At 38.8% G+C, this 17,500-nt stretch overlaps 1 protein-coding gene across 1 annotated transcript in view; it reads right to left on the reverse strand.

Annotated features, from left to right (window-relative positions):
- LOC108750975 (roundabout homolog 2-like) overlaps positions 1-17,500 on the reverse strand; it is a 124,404-nt gene that overhangs the window by 87,818 nt on the left and 19,086 nt on the right. Inside the window, exon 2 of the mRNA XM_018490864.1 lies at positions 3,630-3,938. Within this exon, the coding sequence (XP_018346366.1) occupies positions 3,630-3,938 (309 nt within the window). The remainder of the gene's footprint in view (positions 1-3,629; positions 3,939-17,500) is intronic.

Consider the following 17,500-nt stretch of genomic DNA (forward strand, 5'->3'; position numbering starts at 1 on the left):
GCAACCGGCGCGAGCCACAGCAAAAACAACAAAGGGGCGCGAGAGACGGCTACTTGGCGAATCTAGTTACCGAGAAAGGCGAGGCTTGCGACGCTTAAAACTGCGATGGAGGAGAACGCGACAAAGCACGAGAGATCCTCGTGTCTCTCTTCGCACCTCTCCTCGCCCCTTTTTTTTTTCTTCCAAAAGAACCGAGAGGCTCGAATATATATTTCCCACGTTATAATTCTATGAGACGAGAAGTTTGGTCTCCTCATTATATGATGTCGAATTAATATCTCATTTATTGAATCGATTCCCTTTGTGTGTATTATAAAATAAAGCAAATATATCCTTACTCTTTTATGAAATTAATTTCATTTCATGAATAATAATCGAACTGATTATTTTACGCAATTGCTTATTACTAATTTATCACCAATAAATTACGAATGAAAAAAAAAAAAGAACCAAAAAGTCTCTCTTCCAAGCTATAATTCTGTAAATGTGAGAAACACTTGGGTTCTCTCATTATATAATGTTAAATTAATTTTCCATTCATTGAATCGATTCTCTCTTTGTGTGTTTTATAAAATAAAGTAAATCCTTACTCTTTTACGAAATTAATTTCATATTTCATAAATAATAACCGCTCGGTGATTATTTTACAAACAATTGCCTATTACTAATTTATTACTAATGATTAAAGCCGACGTTTAATTTATACGATAATAAATAATAATTGTCACAAAAGATTCAAGAATCGATAATTATGCGTACATTGCATTATAACATAATAGAAAACGGGGATTGATCCGCATAGAGATTTAGCTTCCTCGAGTATGACACACAAAAGGTCGCTTTGCCCCATCCCCGGACGCGTCGTTTACGGCATCCGAATAATTATGGCACAGATGCCTTGACAGAAATTTTATTGCGACGCAATATCAATATCCTAGAGATTCCGGGGCTCCACGAGCTAGAACAGCCGCACGTTCCGGTCCGCTCTCTGCTAAGCACTCCCCATTACGGTTGCATATTTAACGTGCGCTGTCGCATAAATGCACGTTACGGATAGCTGCGCGTATTACAATAAGCAATTAACGAGCGATATCGTGTTCTATAAATTACGAAGCTCGGATGCATCGGCGTAACCGATGCTCGCGTACGCGAAACGCGAAACGCGCGCTGGGTGCATCCGTGATACGTGAGTGCACATTGCACGCGCGTGTGCATGTGCAGTGTGTACACCGTACACAATACAACGCTTATTTATATGTATATATATATATATGTGTGTGTGTGTGTGTGTGTGTGTACGAACTCGAAATAACGAGCCCACGGAAAAGGGAATAACATGGAAGTGGCGTGCGCGATCCGCTCTCGCATTATCGGCATTCTCCATTATCGTCCTTAATCTTCCGTAATGCGATCCGAATGCGCACATACGCGATTGCTTTTTTCCTCCTCGCGATAGTAATATGCGTTTTCGATCGTTCTTTTTTTCTTCCTCCGCGTGAAAATACACGATTGCACCGGCCGCGGAATAAAAATGGAAGCGATTCAATCGCGACGGGAACGTTCGGATATTCAATAACCTGACATTCAATATCGTGACGTTATGGAGAGTCGGCCGAGTTACACAGATGTTTCACCCCAGCATATTCGGCCGATTCCAGAAATGTTACATTGACTCCAGGTCACTAATTCAATTTGTATGGAATCTTTTCTGGAGATCATAATCGGGGATTAGCCTGAGTGAGGCGACAGGGATGCTGCGTAAAAGGAGGGGCCCCACAATAAGAGGAGGGGGGAGGAGGGGATCTCCGACTCGATGCGTTATTATACGTACACACACACACACACACACACACACGAACAGACCGCCGTCATTCTTCGCCAGTATAGCAGGCGTCGGTCGGTGTCGCATCGTCAGACTCGTAGGTAGTAAAGGCGAGGTGAGGCGAGCGAATGGGTCGTTACCAACCAGTCAGCAAGCAAGCAAGCAAGCAAGCAAGCAAGCAAGCAAGCAAGCAAGCAAGCAAGCAGGCGGGCGGGCGGACAGACGGGGCATATACCACGGACGGGCAGAGGCGAGGGTGCGTCGCCCGGGATATCGATCGCCTCTAAACAAACATGGCTCGTTTTAGTCGAAGGAGTCGACTTCTATCCCGTATAAATCACGGTTATTCCTTCCTGCGCCCCGTACATACGGGGTGTCCGTTTTCGTTCGTGTGACACACAGACACACCGTCCCGCGTCGTCACCGTCGCCGCCGTCGCTGTCGTCGCCGTACGTTCGCTTCGCCTCCGTAACCGCGGAGCGAGCGAGCGAAGAGGTGAGAGAAGTCGTTCCGACTCGAGGCACTCGAGGCTCTTGCGAGCTCGCGCGAGCGGAGGAAGGTGCTGTAAGGGTGACGTCGGAGAGTCACGGATGCAACACCATTTTTGCCGTCGGGGGGAAGGAGTTTATTCGTTCCCTTGTTAACAGGCAGAGAATAGATTGAAATGCACCGTGCGGAATTTGGCCGATAAACGTATTATGAAAGCGTTTGCTTCCCGTTTGTAGTTCCGCGCTTGTAATTGTTTAATTAGAACGTAAACGAGAAAGTAAATTACTTCTCTGCAATTCACGGTATATTCGAGGGAGTAGTCACATTGGATATTTTGCGTTTCTGTTAAGCTCGATGTGTTGTATAATATTATATAATAGAATTAATCTCTATTATTCAAATATATTTCATTAAGAGTGGAAGAGAGATGTGTGTTATGGGATTATCGTAAAAACAGAGAGAGAGAGAGAGAGAGAGAGAGAGAGAGAGAGAGAGCGAGACTATGACAAATGGCACTTTTAGATAAGCAAATGCACCGCGTAAAATTATGAAGTCGTATATAAAATTAAAAATTTTATCGTCCAGTATGAAATTATTTTTATCGATGTCCGCGTGCTCTTCTTTTTTTTTACACGCGAATTGTATTTACGCTTCGGCGATTTGTTAACTGAACCGATTTATCAACTAGCAATCCCTTGAACTGTAAACTGACATTGAAAAATTACTGGTGCTTGATCTTCGCGATAATGTACAAAGAGCGTATTACAACTGAGTGATTACAACGTTTTGTTTTACATGCACCGTGAACGGTGTAAAGTTTCTTTAGCAAGCGCGAAAAGATGTATTTCGCCGATTACGATTTCCATAGAAAGGACCCGAAGTATCTTATCGGCTTGGCGTTGGCATACAAGATTACGGCAATCGACACCTGCGCGGGAGCAAATAATTATAGAACCGGCAGGGACAACGTTTATTGTTAGTCGTATCGCAACAATGGCTAATCCATACTGCGCCGGTTCACGCGAGAGTTGTTGACCGGCGCGACGACGGTCGATGCTGTCCAAGAGAAAGAGAGAGAGAGAGAGAGAGAGCTTTCATTCTGGCTTAGCCTGTCGCTCTTCGCGCAAATCGTCGGTTTGATCGACACGGACTCGGGCAGCCGTGGAATTCCTTGAGGCGAAAAGCCCGTTTCACGGGGATTCGTTCCGAGTTTAACGAGTGGTCGCCCTCGCGCAATGTGTCTGATACGCTACCCGGTATAATCCGGACGTAAAAAGGAGACGACGAAAAGAAAAGATGGTCGGAGGAGCTCTCTTACCTGCGACTGTGAGAGTGGCGTTCCTACTCGGGACGGATCCAGCCTTATTCCGCGCGACGCACCAATATACACCGCCATCCTGCTCCTTCTTGCCGTGCATCACCCGCAGGAAGAACAAGGATCCCGTAGGCAGTAGGACCCGATGTGACTTGGCGTCCCCCGGCGACGTCTGCACGAGCTCGCCGTCCTTGTACCACTCTATCACCGGTTCGGGCTTACCCTCCGCCTTGCAGTTCAACGTCACCGGCTCATTTTTCGCGACTATTATGTCGGACGGGTGCTCGGTTATCCGTGGACATTTCAGCTGTCCTGAAAGCAAAAAAAGGAAATGGAGACTCTTTAGCGGATCTCTCGACGTGCGGTGTGTCGTGTCGTCTTGGCAATCTAATTAGTTCACCCCTTCAACCGGAGATATTTTCGCCACGACGCGCCGCCGCATTGCATTCTTTCACGTTGAATTATTTCGTCTTAAATAGAAATAAATGTAGCGGGGAGCAACGGAAGTTACGTCCAATTAATTTCTTCCTTCGCAACATTTCGATAGCGGCGGCTATCGCATTTAACTGAAAAATCTTGTTAGAATGCTTCTTGCCGAATTAAAGCATTTTTTGCTATTAGTTTAAAGTGGATTTCATCTTCCCGTACTTAAATTTTTAGATGCTTCAACAAAACCGATCGTTCTTTTCGACGTTATCTTGTGGATGACGTTTTTAAATTTTAAAACATACTTCAGAAGCCATTGATTATTCTTCAGAGCTATTATTAACACGTACAAAAAATATCGTTCTATTATTAAGACAAATGGTTCGACTCGATTTACTTTCTTTCCTTTTAAGTGATTATCTTTTTAACAAAAGATATTTTCTTGATTACCATCATAAAGTATACTTGTTAGAAATTTTAGAAAAACTCATTATTGTGTACACCAAGTAGAAATTTTCTTTTGAAGAATGTTAATCGAATTTATTTTAATTTAACAATCTTGTGTAAAGTATTAAATTCATTAGGACTCGGAATATATTTTGAATAAATTTGACGCTCGTGATGAACTTGTGATAGATTTGTGGATATATCAACTTTTTTGAAATACTTGAAATAAGTAATTATTGCTTACGCGTACAGCGTGTATACGAATGCCTCTACCGAATTAAAGCGTTTAGCTTAGTTGCAAAGTTCCATTAAGTTTATTTTTTATTTACGAAATCCAAAAAAAAAAAGATAGATTTCGTAAATAAAAAATACGCTTACAATGGAAACAAAAATTACATCCAATTAATTTTGCAGTATCTCGACTATCGCGTTTATCCGAAAAATCGTATTCAGTAGAATGCTTCTGCCGAATTAAAGCGTTTTGTTTAAAGTAGACTTCGTTTTAATAATAAATGTGTAAATTAAGATTATATCTGTTTACGAAGATATTCATCATTAAGTTATGTTAATCGATATTTGTTGAGAAGGTTTACATAAATTTCCCGTTATTTCCCGCCCGTCTGATGTGTATCCTCACACCCTCTTGAGACACTACGTATAACACTGAGATCATATAAATTTATTGGCACCTTGCCAATATTAATCTTTCGAAGAGGCTGCCGTCTTGCCAATATTAATATCACGAAGCCGCTGTTTACGTACTGATGCGATCGAACGCTTTTCTTCGCCGCGCGAACGCCATGAATTTTCTTCTTGTTTCGCCGTTGACTATCCCATCTCTCTACTTTCTCAATTTTGTATGGAGCGCGACTGCGCGAAGGTGCACCGTGATCTCGTTAATTTTCAAACACCTGGTCGTAAACCAGCTCAGAAACGAAAATTAAATCCGGCTTCAGCCTGCCTTATTTTTAAGCACCGTCTCGTAAAATTTTCAGTGCTTAATGCACGTTGTGGATCGCGCAACACAGGGAAAAGAATTATGCAAAGTTTGTACTTATATAGTAAAAACTATGTTAATGCTGGCTGTAATTTGTGCCAACGTGATGGCATTAAATTCATGTAAACTCGATTCGACATGTTTACGAGTTACCGCAATTAGCGGCAATATAGAATTGCATTACTAGGAATTAATGCAAATAATGCTGGACGTTCTGCGACGCATATGGAGATCGCATTTCTGGCATTAATTAATTTTAATTCAATTATTCTCTTCGTTTTTATGCGTGAATGAAGGGAGTGATTTATTGATGAATGCGATACGACATATGTTTTCATCAGCGCGGTGTAAACAAATCATAAACCGATTTGCCGTGACACACACTGTACATTGCTTTCCGACTCGGCTAATATTATATTACGTAGCATCTCGCTGTGACGCATTATAAATAACGAACGTACGAATTTGCAATAACTTAAATAATCTCGACAGTGACGAAAAAAAACGGGAAAGAGAAAGAAAGAGAATTATATTTTCAATTATATCTATTATATCTTACATTATATTAAATTATATTAACTGATTTATTATTATTATATTATTAGCGAGCTTTTATATGTATTAATTTTACATTTTTCTGCCTTTATATGTGATTTTCGATGTTTTATAAATCCCTTTCAAAAGCTATCTCAGATACATTTTTTGACATTATTGTCAAATATTAAAGGATTTAAATCGATATTCTAAATTAAATAACATTTTGTTATTTGTAATTTCCATGTGTGTCAAAATGTATTATCTTATTACAAAACATGTGGTTAAAAACATAATCACATCTCTGCGGTTGGATTGCTTAGATTCAAAATAAACAGCGATATTAACACTGCGGGAACAACACACTTGGGTACAGTATACACAATCCAATTTGATTGCTTGTAATAGCTTTCATAAAAAATAAACATATTGTAAACAATTCTCTTTTTAATCAAAGCTCCAAACATTAAGGAACGACGGTACCGATCAAGTGTTTTTAATTTTTATTAATAAAAAAAAGTTGGATGTCATCGAAAAGGCGTTTAAGAATTAATGCACGCTTAATAAACAATAAATCAAATTTGAGTCAAACATTTTTTTAAGTTAAATTGTATAACTCTGTTGTTTTAGTTCAATTAACGATACGTAGAAGCAATGGCGAACTATAGGAATGATTAAAAAGAACTCAATTTGAGTATAATTTGACATTACGAATTTAACAGAATACAAGGTACACTGTTGCATTTATAATATCAAATTATACCCAATTTGAATAATTTTTTATAATCATTTCTAGATCCTATTCAATATGCCGTTGTGTTGTATAACTAACACAATCGGAGTCGAATAAAAAAATATATTAAATTTCACTCGAATTTAGTTTATTATTTACTAAATGCGTACTTTAATATAGACGTCGTTTATTTTCAAATAAACTAACCATAGAAGCGAATCAATTTATAACATTTTTTGACACATAAAAGTTAAAAATAACAAAATGTTATTTAACTCAAATGATTGAGTTACCATTGCTCCTTTGATATCTAACAGTGTATATGGACAAAAAGAATAATAGATTGCTGCATAAATTAATTTACAAAATAATTAACAATTTTTTTTTACTCCCTGCGATAGCATCGCGACGTTAATAAAAAGCGCAGCGATAGAGAGAGTTTCGACAGAGAGAGCGAGAGAGCGAGAGAGAGAGAGAGAGAGACTCGATGTCACGAGACTGCACAACCACACACGCCGCGCCGTCCAATGGATAGGATAATTCCACGGCAGTTTTTCGCCGTTCGCTTTAACAGCTACCAGAGATCGTCGCGTACAGTCGCGCATCTAGCACGCCTTTGACGCGCACGCATATGCACGCGCACGTGCGCACCGGCACCCAGCACGCGGAAAGTCATACGTGTGTATGTGCGGCGCGGGTGTCCTATTTAGATAACTGAATTATGGATGAATTATTGGCCGCCGGTGTATACGTAGTGCAGGTATATAATTTGATAATATCGCCGCCTCTGGCGTCCTATCTCCATGCCACGAGATTTCGGTTCGCCGTGGTGTATGTCGCTCGCCGAACGTCCATATGCATTATGCGTGCGCGCTCGCTCGCATACGTGCATACAGTACGTACTACGTGAGCGGCGCGACGCTGCATTGTCGCGTCGCGTCGCGTCGCATCGCCTCGCCTCGCCTCACCTCGCGTCGGTGTGAGTGGAGCAACGAGCAGGCAGGTATTAGTCATCGATAGTGGCTCGGATTACCTGTGGTTACACGCATTATTAGATAGGTGCACCGTGCTCCTGTCTAGTCGGCAGGCATTCCTCCGTGAAGTGCCTGTTCGCGTACACGTGTATTAAAAGGCGAAACCGATAATCCAATGACTTTTACGTAGAGAAAATCGATATTTGCGGTATCAGAGCTGAAAAAGGAACTTTTTCGAGGTTTTTTTTTTTCGAGAAAACAATGTACGATACTGATCGGTATGATAGTGAATGTGAATAATGTAAATACGTAAAGAAGCGGCTAGATTTTTTTTTTAGTGCCTAATGATATCTTTATGTAAATTAAAAAAAAATCTTTTACACTCATATAAAGTACGCGCCGATTACTAAATTCACCTAAAATGATTATTGATTGGATTTGAAACGTAATCGTAAATTAAAGCTGAAATAATATATAAAAGTAATTTATTGATAATTTGATATTCTATGAATTATAACATGTAATTTTTAATTTGATCAGTAATTTTACACGTGGCAATGTAATTAAAAATGTGAATATAAAATTCAATAATTAATAAGTTAACTTTTGTAATTATTCATCTCTCAATTATTGAGGTTTTAATTTAACATTATTAATCTAAATTACGAATAAAGATGAAAAACACACTTGAGAATCTTATTAATATAGATAATTATAAAGCGGAAGAATTCCAAAGAGAATCTCCAATGTAAAATAATTGAAACTGACTCTTCGCTTTTTTCGTAAATGCCGCACTATTAACAGATCCGATTATTTTCACAAGCACAAAAAAGCACAGGTGTAATCTTCCCAGTCACTAATGTGAGTAAGGAGGAGGGCACAAGAGAAGCAGAAAAGTGACGAAGCAAATTACACGGTATTAGCCGGTTATAAAGGCCATGGACGTTTTTTTTTTTTTTCCAGCAATATAGCCTCGCTCGTGTAAGAAATTGAGATCCCGTCGAAATCAGAAAGCGTACGGCGCGGCAGATGATAAAAAAAGAAGGCTCGATAACACAAGAGTGCACAAGAGCTCGCCTAACTTCAGCAGAACAAAAAGAGTTACACGATATCCAACTATTTATACCTTCACATCGAAAAGTTCGGTTATATATAATTTATATGTGTTTCGATCTTTTATAAAACCAAATATATAGAATTTTGTTATTAACTTAGGAAATAAATACGCAAGAATATATCGTATATGGAAAGAACGATATTGCTAAATATCTAAAAATTTAACGAGTTACAGATCTGAAAATAATTTTATATTTGGACTATTAAAATAATTATGTAGAACATTCAAACATGACGAGCACTGCTGCAAAAAATTTTTATATTCTTGCAATCAGCTTGAACGTCCTACATAATTATTTTAATAGTCCAACAAAATCATTTTCAGATCTAACTAAATTTTTAGATTAGTTCTTTAATGCAATAAGCTCTTTGTAGTCTTTTAAGAAGAGACTCTTGATGCTTATTAGCATCATTATTAAATTGGCGATCAATATAATTTGCGATATGATTTTCAGTTTCAGTTTACGATTGCATTTCAAAGTCTTAATAAATCAGCGTACAGTTTATAGAACTGAAAAATGTATTTGAAAATTTCCACATATATATTATCAAGCATCAAAATTAGCTTTAATAAAAAATAGAATTCTTTATATGATAGATTTTTCGATATTTCAGCGAAACCGTTTCTTTTTTTTTTTCCGTGTACGATTTATTTTCAATCTGGTAGCGAATCTTTAAGCGTATAATTTCGATGATTAGATAGCGATTGACCTTTAAAATTTTAAATCGTCAAGAGTTAAACTGCTCTCTACGTAAGTCTCGGTAATTTGTTCAGCCTCCGTTTGCTATATGAGCCCCTTAAGCGACATACGAGGAGGTTCGTACTGTTTGCAACTCATTATCATACTAGTTTCCACTTTTGCTATCACTAGAGCACACCGTGTGTGGAGTAATGCCGTAGAAGGCCAACCAGGCGTCATATTCGCTAGTCATTCGCCTCGTTGCCATTGTGTATTCACTTAGCTTTCCCGTGCGTTCGTCGCGCAAGGTTAACGCAAACAGAGTTCCGACCTTTCGGTCTTTGTTTAAACAGACGCGAATAAATTATTCATGTTCAAACGGGAAACGATCCTGATTTAAAAAAAAAAAATCTTTCATTCGTTATAATTATACTGATGAAAATTGAACACACCGAATGTCTAATAATATCTCGCCGTAAATGAGAAATTATGTCAAAATTCGGAAAAATTACAAATATATTTCACAGATATATTTCACGTCGATAACGATGATTATTCTTCAGATATTTATACGATTTGTTGCACAACTACGCGCGTGTCATTTAATTATAATTTCGTTTGCGTCGTTTGAAGACTTAAACGGACGTCGCGTTCCGCATACCAAAATATTTCGACACACGGATCTCTAGTTTATAGTAATTTCTCTAAGTTCGTAAAATTTAAACGAGGACCCGAATGTGCTCGGGATGTCGATGCTGTTCTTAACATCGGTTAGACATCCGGCGGGGCAACGCTGGGTGCACGATGGTTAATCCTTTGTTTGAATTATTCAGAGGTACTTGTGTTGTATGTAGTGGTGTAACATGCGCTGAGCATTTTCCGAAAAGAAACGGATACGCGCTTTATATGCAAACGAAACAAACTACGTTCACGTAGCTGCCGTCCGCAGGAAAGTAACCCGGGAACGGAGCAGCGTTCGTAACGACGCGCTCCTTCACACCCAGTGGAACAAAGCTGTGGTTAACGAACAACTTACGTTGCATTGATTTTTCGAATTTTTCCGGCTTTCCTTCGATTCCGGATATCTCGAAATTGCGCGATACCCCCAACACTCTCGTGTAACACCGCCGGTTCCACCATAATCGGATTTCTGTCGCTGCTCGTGCAGAATCGTTCGATATCTATAAATCAGCATAGCGCTAGGTTACGCCAACGGTGGAGATTTATATTGGTCACGTATGCGTGTGTGTGTGTGTGTGTGTATATATATATATATATATATATATATATATATATATATATATACGCCGCGTTTATCAATAAATTGCATCTGTGATACTTCTCGAATCGTTAAAATAAGTAGAATTTATTTGCGCCGAGAAATACCGTCTTGCAATTTGCGAAAGAGCACGTCGTTAAAATTTCAACTCGATATTATTGAGATATTGCTTTTAATAAAATACTTGAATCGTTGTTCATTTATGAGCCGCATATAAATATTAGATGGATTGAGATCGTGAGCCGTAACGGCAAAATTTGTCTCGATCCGCATGATTGCGTCAATAATTTATGCATCGATGACCGAGTTTAACGGCGTTAATCGATTACTCACTCGGTACAGGGTCATTGTACAAGATATACGTGTGCACTGTAAGCACTTCAGGGTCTTCGAAAGAAAGACAAAAATTAGAATTAACTAATAATAATTAACTAAGATATAAAGAAAAGAAAGCTGAAGGAATATGTTAATAAAGATTTAATTTTACGTACACATCATCCAAAAATGCAATAGATATTGACTGAAACTATCTTCTTCATATTCTTGATGTTTTTAGAAATCACAAGTTAGATAATTAAAGAAAAAGTTAGAGAATCTCTGGTATTTATACCTTTTCAAATGTATAAAATAATAATAATAGCTTAATTTTAAATGTATAAAATAATAAAGATAATATGCATCATCCGAAAATTTAATAGAAATTAAATGAAACTGTTTTTCACTTTCATATTCTTGATATTTTTAGAAATAACAAGTTAGATAATTAAAGAAAAAGCTGTACAAAATTTACTACTCACTTTTTCATATATAAAATATATAAAATAAAGATTTGACATGCATCATCTAAAAATATTTAACAGAGATTGAATGAAACTATCTCTTTCATATTCTTGATACTTTTGAAAATTGCGAGTTTAAATAATTGAAGAAAAAAACCACGCTATCTCTCGCTACTATACCTACTTTTTTTTTCAAATACACAAAATAATAATAAAAGCTTACTTTTAAATGTATAAAATGACAGAGATTTAACATACATCATTCATGTAATAGACATTGAAATATCTCTTGATATTTAGAAGTCACAAGTACGTAATTGAAGAAAAAGCAACGTCTCCCGTTTACTGTGTGTCTATATAGTAAAATTTTGTCCTGTTATTCAGTGTGAAGCAGGTATTAAATTTAAAGCGATTACGGAGCTCTGTGAAAGTTAAAGCGATTGAAACGAAGAATTAAACACAAATTTCTAGTTCACAGGTCCACCCTCCCCCTCCCCCCACACGCGCAATAACAATGTTGGCGACTTGGAAAACTCACCACGTGGATGTAACACGCGCGCGTTGTTCATTTCCTCCTCTATTTCCGATGGCGCCATTTAAATCGCAACTGCCCTAACTAACTGGAAATCGAAGTCCTGCACCGCATTCCCCGTTCTCAAGGGGTATGTCGACAGAATGCTCGCGCGCGCGGGCGCGTGCATCTGTGACCTGTACGCGTATTTATATGAAAGAGGGAGAGAAAGAGAGAAAGACCGCGCTGAGAGAGACCGGAGACCAGATACCCGTTTGCCACGGAGTTTGATTTGTCCCGAACAAGCCCGCGCGCAAGAGGAAGAGTCCTATCTATTGGCATTAATATATACGAGAAATTGCTCGAGAGAGCCGACGAAAATCGATGGGCGCCATTAAACCTAACAAAGAACTGCTTGGCGTTCGTGCGCGCCCAATTGCATAAGCGCGGAATAATGCAGTTTTACACAATGGAAACACGAAATGAAATTTGCAATTATAAACGGATCCATCGTTTATACCCTCATTTCGCGTCGCCGTATTGTACCATCCATCATTTACATTCGCGTACGAGACATCGACTGTGATACGTAGACATAGAACTCGTATTGCGTTCGCGTCGCGAAAAAAAAAAGGAAAAAAAAAAAAACATTTAGCTTTGATTTTATTAAACGTTTCGAATTCGCAAAACCAACAATTCTCATCAATTCCGAGTTAAAACGAAATACGTTACCGCCCGGAGGCAGAATGTGTGGAGGGGAGGAGGAGATCGAACAAAGCCTCTTCGATTTTGATTAATTTTTCGGTATTTTGCTAGAATATAACGTTTATATATATATATATATATATTTCCCCCCCCCCGGAATATTCAAAATTATCAATCTGATAAAATGATAAAATATCAAATGCAAATATATTGAGAATTCTCGCGCGACTCGGATAATAATGTCACGGAAATTACACCTAGGGAAATGTAATTTATTAGCCTCTTTTTTGCAGCGGCTGCCGCCGCAAAAACTCGCCGATCATGTTATACGTATATCGGAATACTCGCGGAATTTCGCGCCGCTTTTTTTGTCCCGCCACGCGAGATTACAAAATCGACTCTCTTTCGCCCAATCGCGAATTTTAATTCCGACGCTCGCCCACCCGCTGAAAACTTTGTTTTCCACCCCTTTCTGCACGCTCTTCTTCTTCTCCGCCCGCGGCGCGTAATTACATTACACCTACGTCGCAACAGATGTCATCGCCGTTGATCTATTAAATACTGTGATTTATGAGATGGCGTTTTCTCCCGGTATCTCGCGCTCGGGATGTTCTTCTCTCTCCGGCATGGACCTGTGAGGCTCGACTCGGCTCGTCTCGACTGACTCGACTCGACTCGAGTCGAGTCGAGACGAGTCGAGTCGAAACGAGTCCTCTCTCTCTCTCTCTCTGCTTGGCCCTTTTTCTCGCGTATCTTACAGGCTCTATCGCTCGTTCTCGGTTCTCTAGCGACGAGCGAGCCCTGCGCGAGCGGCGAGCACACGCCCGCTCCGCTCCGCGCCGCGCCACGCGCGATTTTCTTTTGTTCGCTACGCGTCGTGCAGAGAGACGGGAAACAATGGCGGTGTTCGCGGCGAAATTAAAACCGCCTACGGACTTTTCATATTTCGCCGACGAACGCCGAGTCTTCGCTCGTGGGCTCCTCTCGCGCTAAATCGCCCCTAGGCGTTTTTCGTTTCATTTCAGCTTCTCGCGTGTATCAACCGAGAGCTGTACACGAACGATATATACAGGGTGTGCCTTTTCTTTTTGTGAATACTCTCGAAATTGTTGCGCTTACTTTCTCGTCGGGACAATGTTGAGGTAGCATTTTTAGAAATTTTTCAATTTTATTGCAGAAATTTAGTCTATTGTACATTTCTCTTTTGTAAATTTCGAATTTGCGTTACAGAATTATGATTATTTCTTAAAAAGGTTTATCTCTTTTATTTAGTTTACTCAGAAGGGGGTTTTAAATATAACAGGTTTTATCAATTTTCTGTTGAAATCAATAATATTCTCTTATTTATTTTGTTCAACCATGTGCCTCAATGCATTTGACAAAGTTATACTGCAAGATTCTATTTTGATACCGGTAACGAACATAAATAATAGATAATTATTTAAAAGATTTATTTGGACGATTTTAATATATAAAATCTCTATTATATATATATATACGACTCGTCTGAAAATACGAAAGAATATATTAGGTTAAATCGAATAAAATCAGACATGAATAACATTTTTATAGTTTCAATTAGTGAAACTGAACCATTTAGATTATGCAAAGAGAATATTTTTTTGTATACATCGGAAATTATTAAAAATTCACTCCTTAATGTTATTTTCCATAGCAATATCATCACGCTTAATTGTTTCTATAATGAAAGAAAAACGTCCAGAATAGCAGATTTCGTTAATAAAGCACGATTTATTTATAGTTGATATAATGTATAATTATTCGGAAAGTTTATTAGGGCAATTTTAATATGTAAAATCTTTTTTATTTAAATATATATATATGACTGATTTGAAACTAGAAAAGAATATTATTGGATTAAATTCAGCAGGATATCGATAACATTTCTGTACCTTAAATTATCGAAATTTAACGGAGCAATTTAAAATGTTAAAAAAAAAATATAGTTTTTTGTGCATCGCAAATTATTTATAACTCAAATTCTCAATATTATTTCCCGTAGCAATATCACGCTTGTTTCCTCATAACGAAAGGAAGACATCCGAAATGTCGGATTTCGTTAATAAAGCACGATTTATTGTATTTAGTTGATTTGTTGCCGGAAGGCAGCGCGATTCAATGGAGGGTTGATTCGTCCGGCACAATAGAGCTCTTCAGGTTTACCGTCGGGATAAAAACCGAACTCATCTCCCGTGGCGAAACGTACGTACGGTACCGAGCGGCCGCGGCGCGGAGTCAGGAATATCCATCCGACAGGAAGGAATTGCGTATGCGACTCCCGACAGCCGGAGACGTAATATTCTCATTGTCGGTACATAACAGGCGCCGGGCACTTCCGTGCGTTTTACGCCGCGAGGGACGGCAATCGATAACTTTTTAAAGCGGATAGGCCGCGCGCGCGCGCGTCAAGCGAAGAGCCGAAATACGCGCGGCGCGGTGGTATATAAAATAGAAATAAAGTCGACATCTCTCTCACCGTCTCATGGATTCCGTAACGCAATACTAGTATATACCACTTCGCGTATCTAACGGTATCGCTACCCGGGTTTCGCAAATGCAATTCCGAATTCCGGACGTACTCCGATATTTGGATATCGCTGGGCCTGATATTGGAATATCCGGATGATTCAAGCGACTTGAATTCTCGGAATATCGTGCGAGAACGAAATTTTGTCATTTTTATCTCACGAATAGACAGAATAGTAATGTCAAACATGTAAATTCCGTACATTACTTGCCTTTACCTATATAAATTTCTATTATTAGCTGGAAACCCCTGAAAACATCCTCACCATTCATCAAGTAGTAATATAAGTAAAATTCGCTGTAAGATCCATTAAAGGATCCAACGTTAAAGATAAAACTGATGGTCTCGAGTAAGGTCATCAACCGTACCTTTTTAAGAATATATATACTCTTTTACGGTTATCACAAATTCCTCTTCCTAAAATTCTTTTCTCTGATTTCCAGACAAAATTTCACAATTTTCCTTGCCATTCAATAATATTGAATAATTTTTTTTATTTTTGTCCGGATTTTTAAAAATATTTATGTTTTTTTAAAGCTCAATTTAATATGGCATATAATAAATTACTACACTGTAAAAAGTGCAGTATTTAAAATGTTTACGTTTATCTTTGTAAAATACCTTTGCAAAACAAACGTTTAATAATAAAAAGATATTTTAATTTTAAATGTTTTAGCGTTTGAAATTCAAACTCATATTTCGTTTAATGAAAAAGTTCGTTTAATTAAAAACTAAAACCTCTTAAAGTGTATAACAAAAACGGGGGGACAAGAATGAAACATTATAATATCTTAAAATCAAACTCTTCTTTTTCGAGTATATTAATATTGCCTGACATTGTCCGCATTTTTAATTGTTAAGTAAGAAAATATTCCAAAACTGCGTAAGTGACTGTGATTTATGTATTAAACTTCTTTAAACCCAAGAATTTCAATTTTCCAGAAAGTTTTGCAAAATTCTCTGACTTTTTCCTGATTCTCAGGCGTTTGTGGCGTGTAAAACTTTTGGTATTACTTAACATTTTACATTTATAAAAATATATTAATAAAAATTGCGAATAACAAATTATATTCTAGAAATTGTATTTTATTAAATACCTACATTTAACGCGTAAACAAATGACACTCCTCCATTCTCTTCATCTCTTTTGATCATCTTTTTATAAATATACTCTTTCGTTGAAATTCAGATATGAATTCAATGTATGGAATACGGTAACCCTAATCCTGGATCATTCGTGATCCATGAGTGGCGCGGGAAGACATATTACGACGCAATCGATTAGAGCATGGCATTAATCTCCAAATAATGGTACTCGCGATATAGCGAATGTTCTCCCAACGGCTGTCGGCGTTACCATAGTCTTAATAGCTATTCTACTCGTTGTACGTCCGATGACTTGGCGTATGGCGTCACGACCGCGATGTCAGTATTGATTTACCGTCGGTTTGGTGGCTCCGGTCCGCCATCTCTCTTCATCTCTCCGGTCCCACTCCACCTCTCCTCCTCTCCCATACTCTCACTGGCGCTTATCATTCCCATTCGCTCTAATTCGCCATTTCCTCCCTTGTTCTGTTGCGAGGAGGAGAGCCTCAAGTGGGAAGAGGGTTAAAGAAAGACGAAGCGAGAGCTGGCCGTTAGATCGATCTATATATACAGAGGGAAAGAGGACACTCTGAGTGCTCTCGCAGATTGACGATATATAGTAGTTTCTCCCTTTTTCTTTCTCTTTCCATCCTTTGTATGCTTGATGACGACGATAGTCGGGCTACCACGCAGGAATAGTTGTGCGATGACTCGGCGCACGCATTTCACGCGCGCGCGACCCGAAAGAAAGAGACACGGAGAGACCGGCTCTCTCTCTCTCTCTCTCTTCGTGCAGCTAAATGCGTGCGCGTGCGATTGCACGCACGTGTGCGTGCGCGTGGGTGCATCGGAGGGGATCGCAGAATGAAAGAGGCAGACATAGGGAGGGAGAAAGATAAAATTCTCTCTCTCTCTCTCTATCTCTCGGCAAGCTTCCAAAGGATCTTTTGCCACAGAAATACTTAATTACAACGCTGCCGGTAGTTTAGTGTGATTTTAATTTGGTGGCGGCGGCTCTCTCGGTGGCCTCCGGGTTAGCTCCACTTCTCGATCGTTATC

The sequence above is a fragment of the Trachymyrmex septentrionalis genome, unplaced genomic scaffold (genome assembly GCF_001594115.1).
Source record: "Trachymyrmex septentrionalis isolate Tsep2-gDNA-1 unplaced genomic scaffold, Tsep1.0 scaffold11, whole genome shotgun sequence".
Classification (NCBI taxonomy): Eukaryota; Metazoa; Arthropoda; class Insecta; order Hymenoptera; family Formicidae; genus Trachymyrmex; species Trachymyrmex septentrionalis.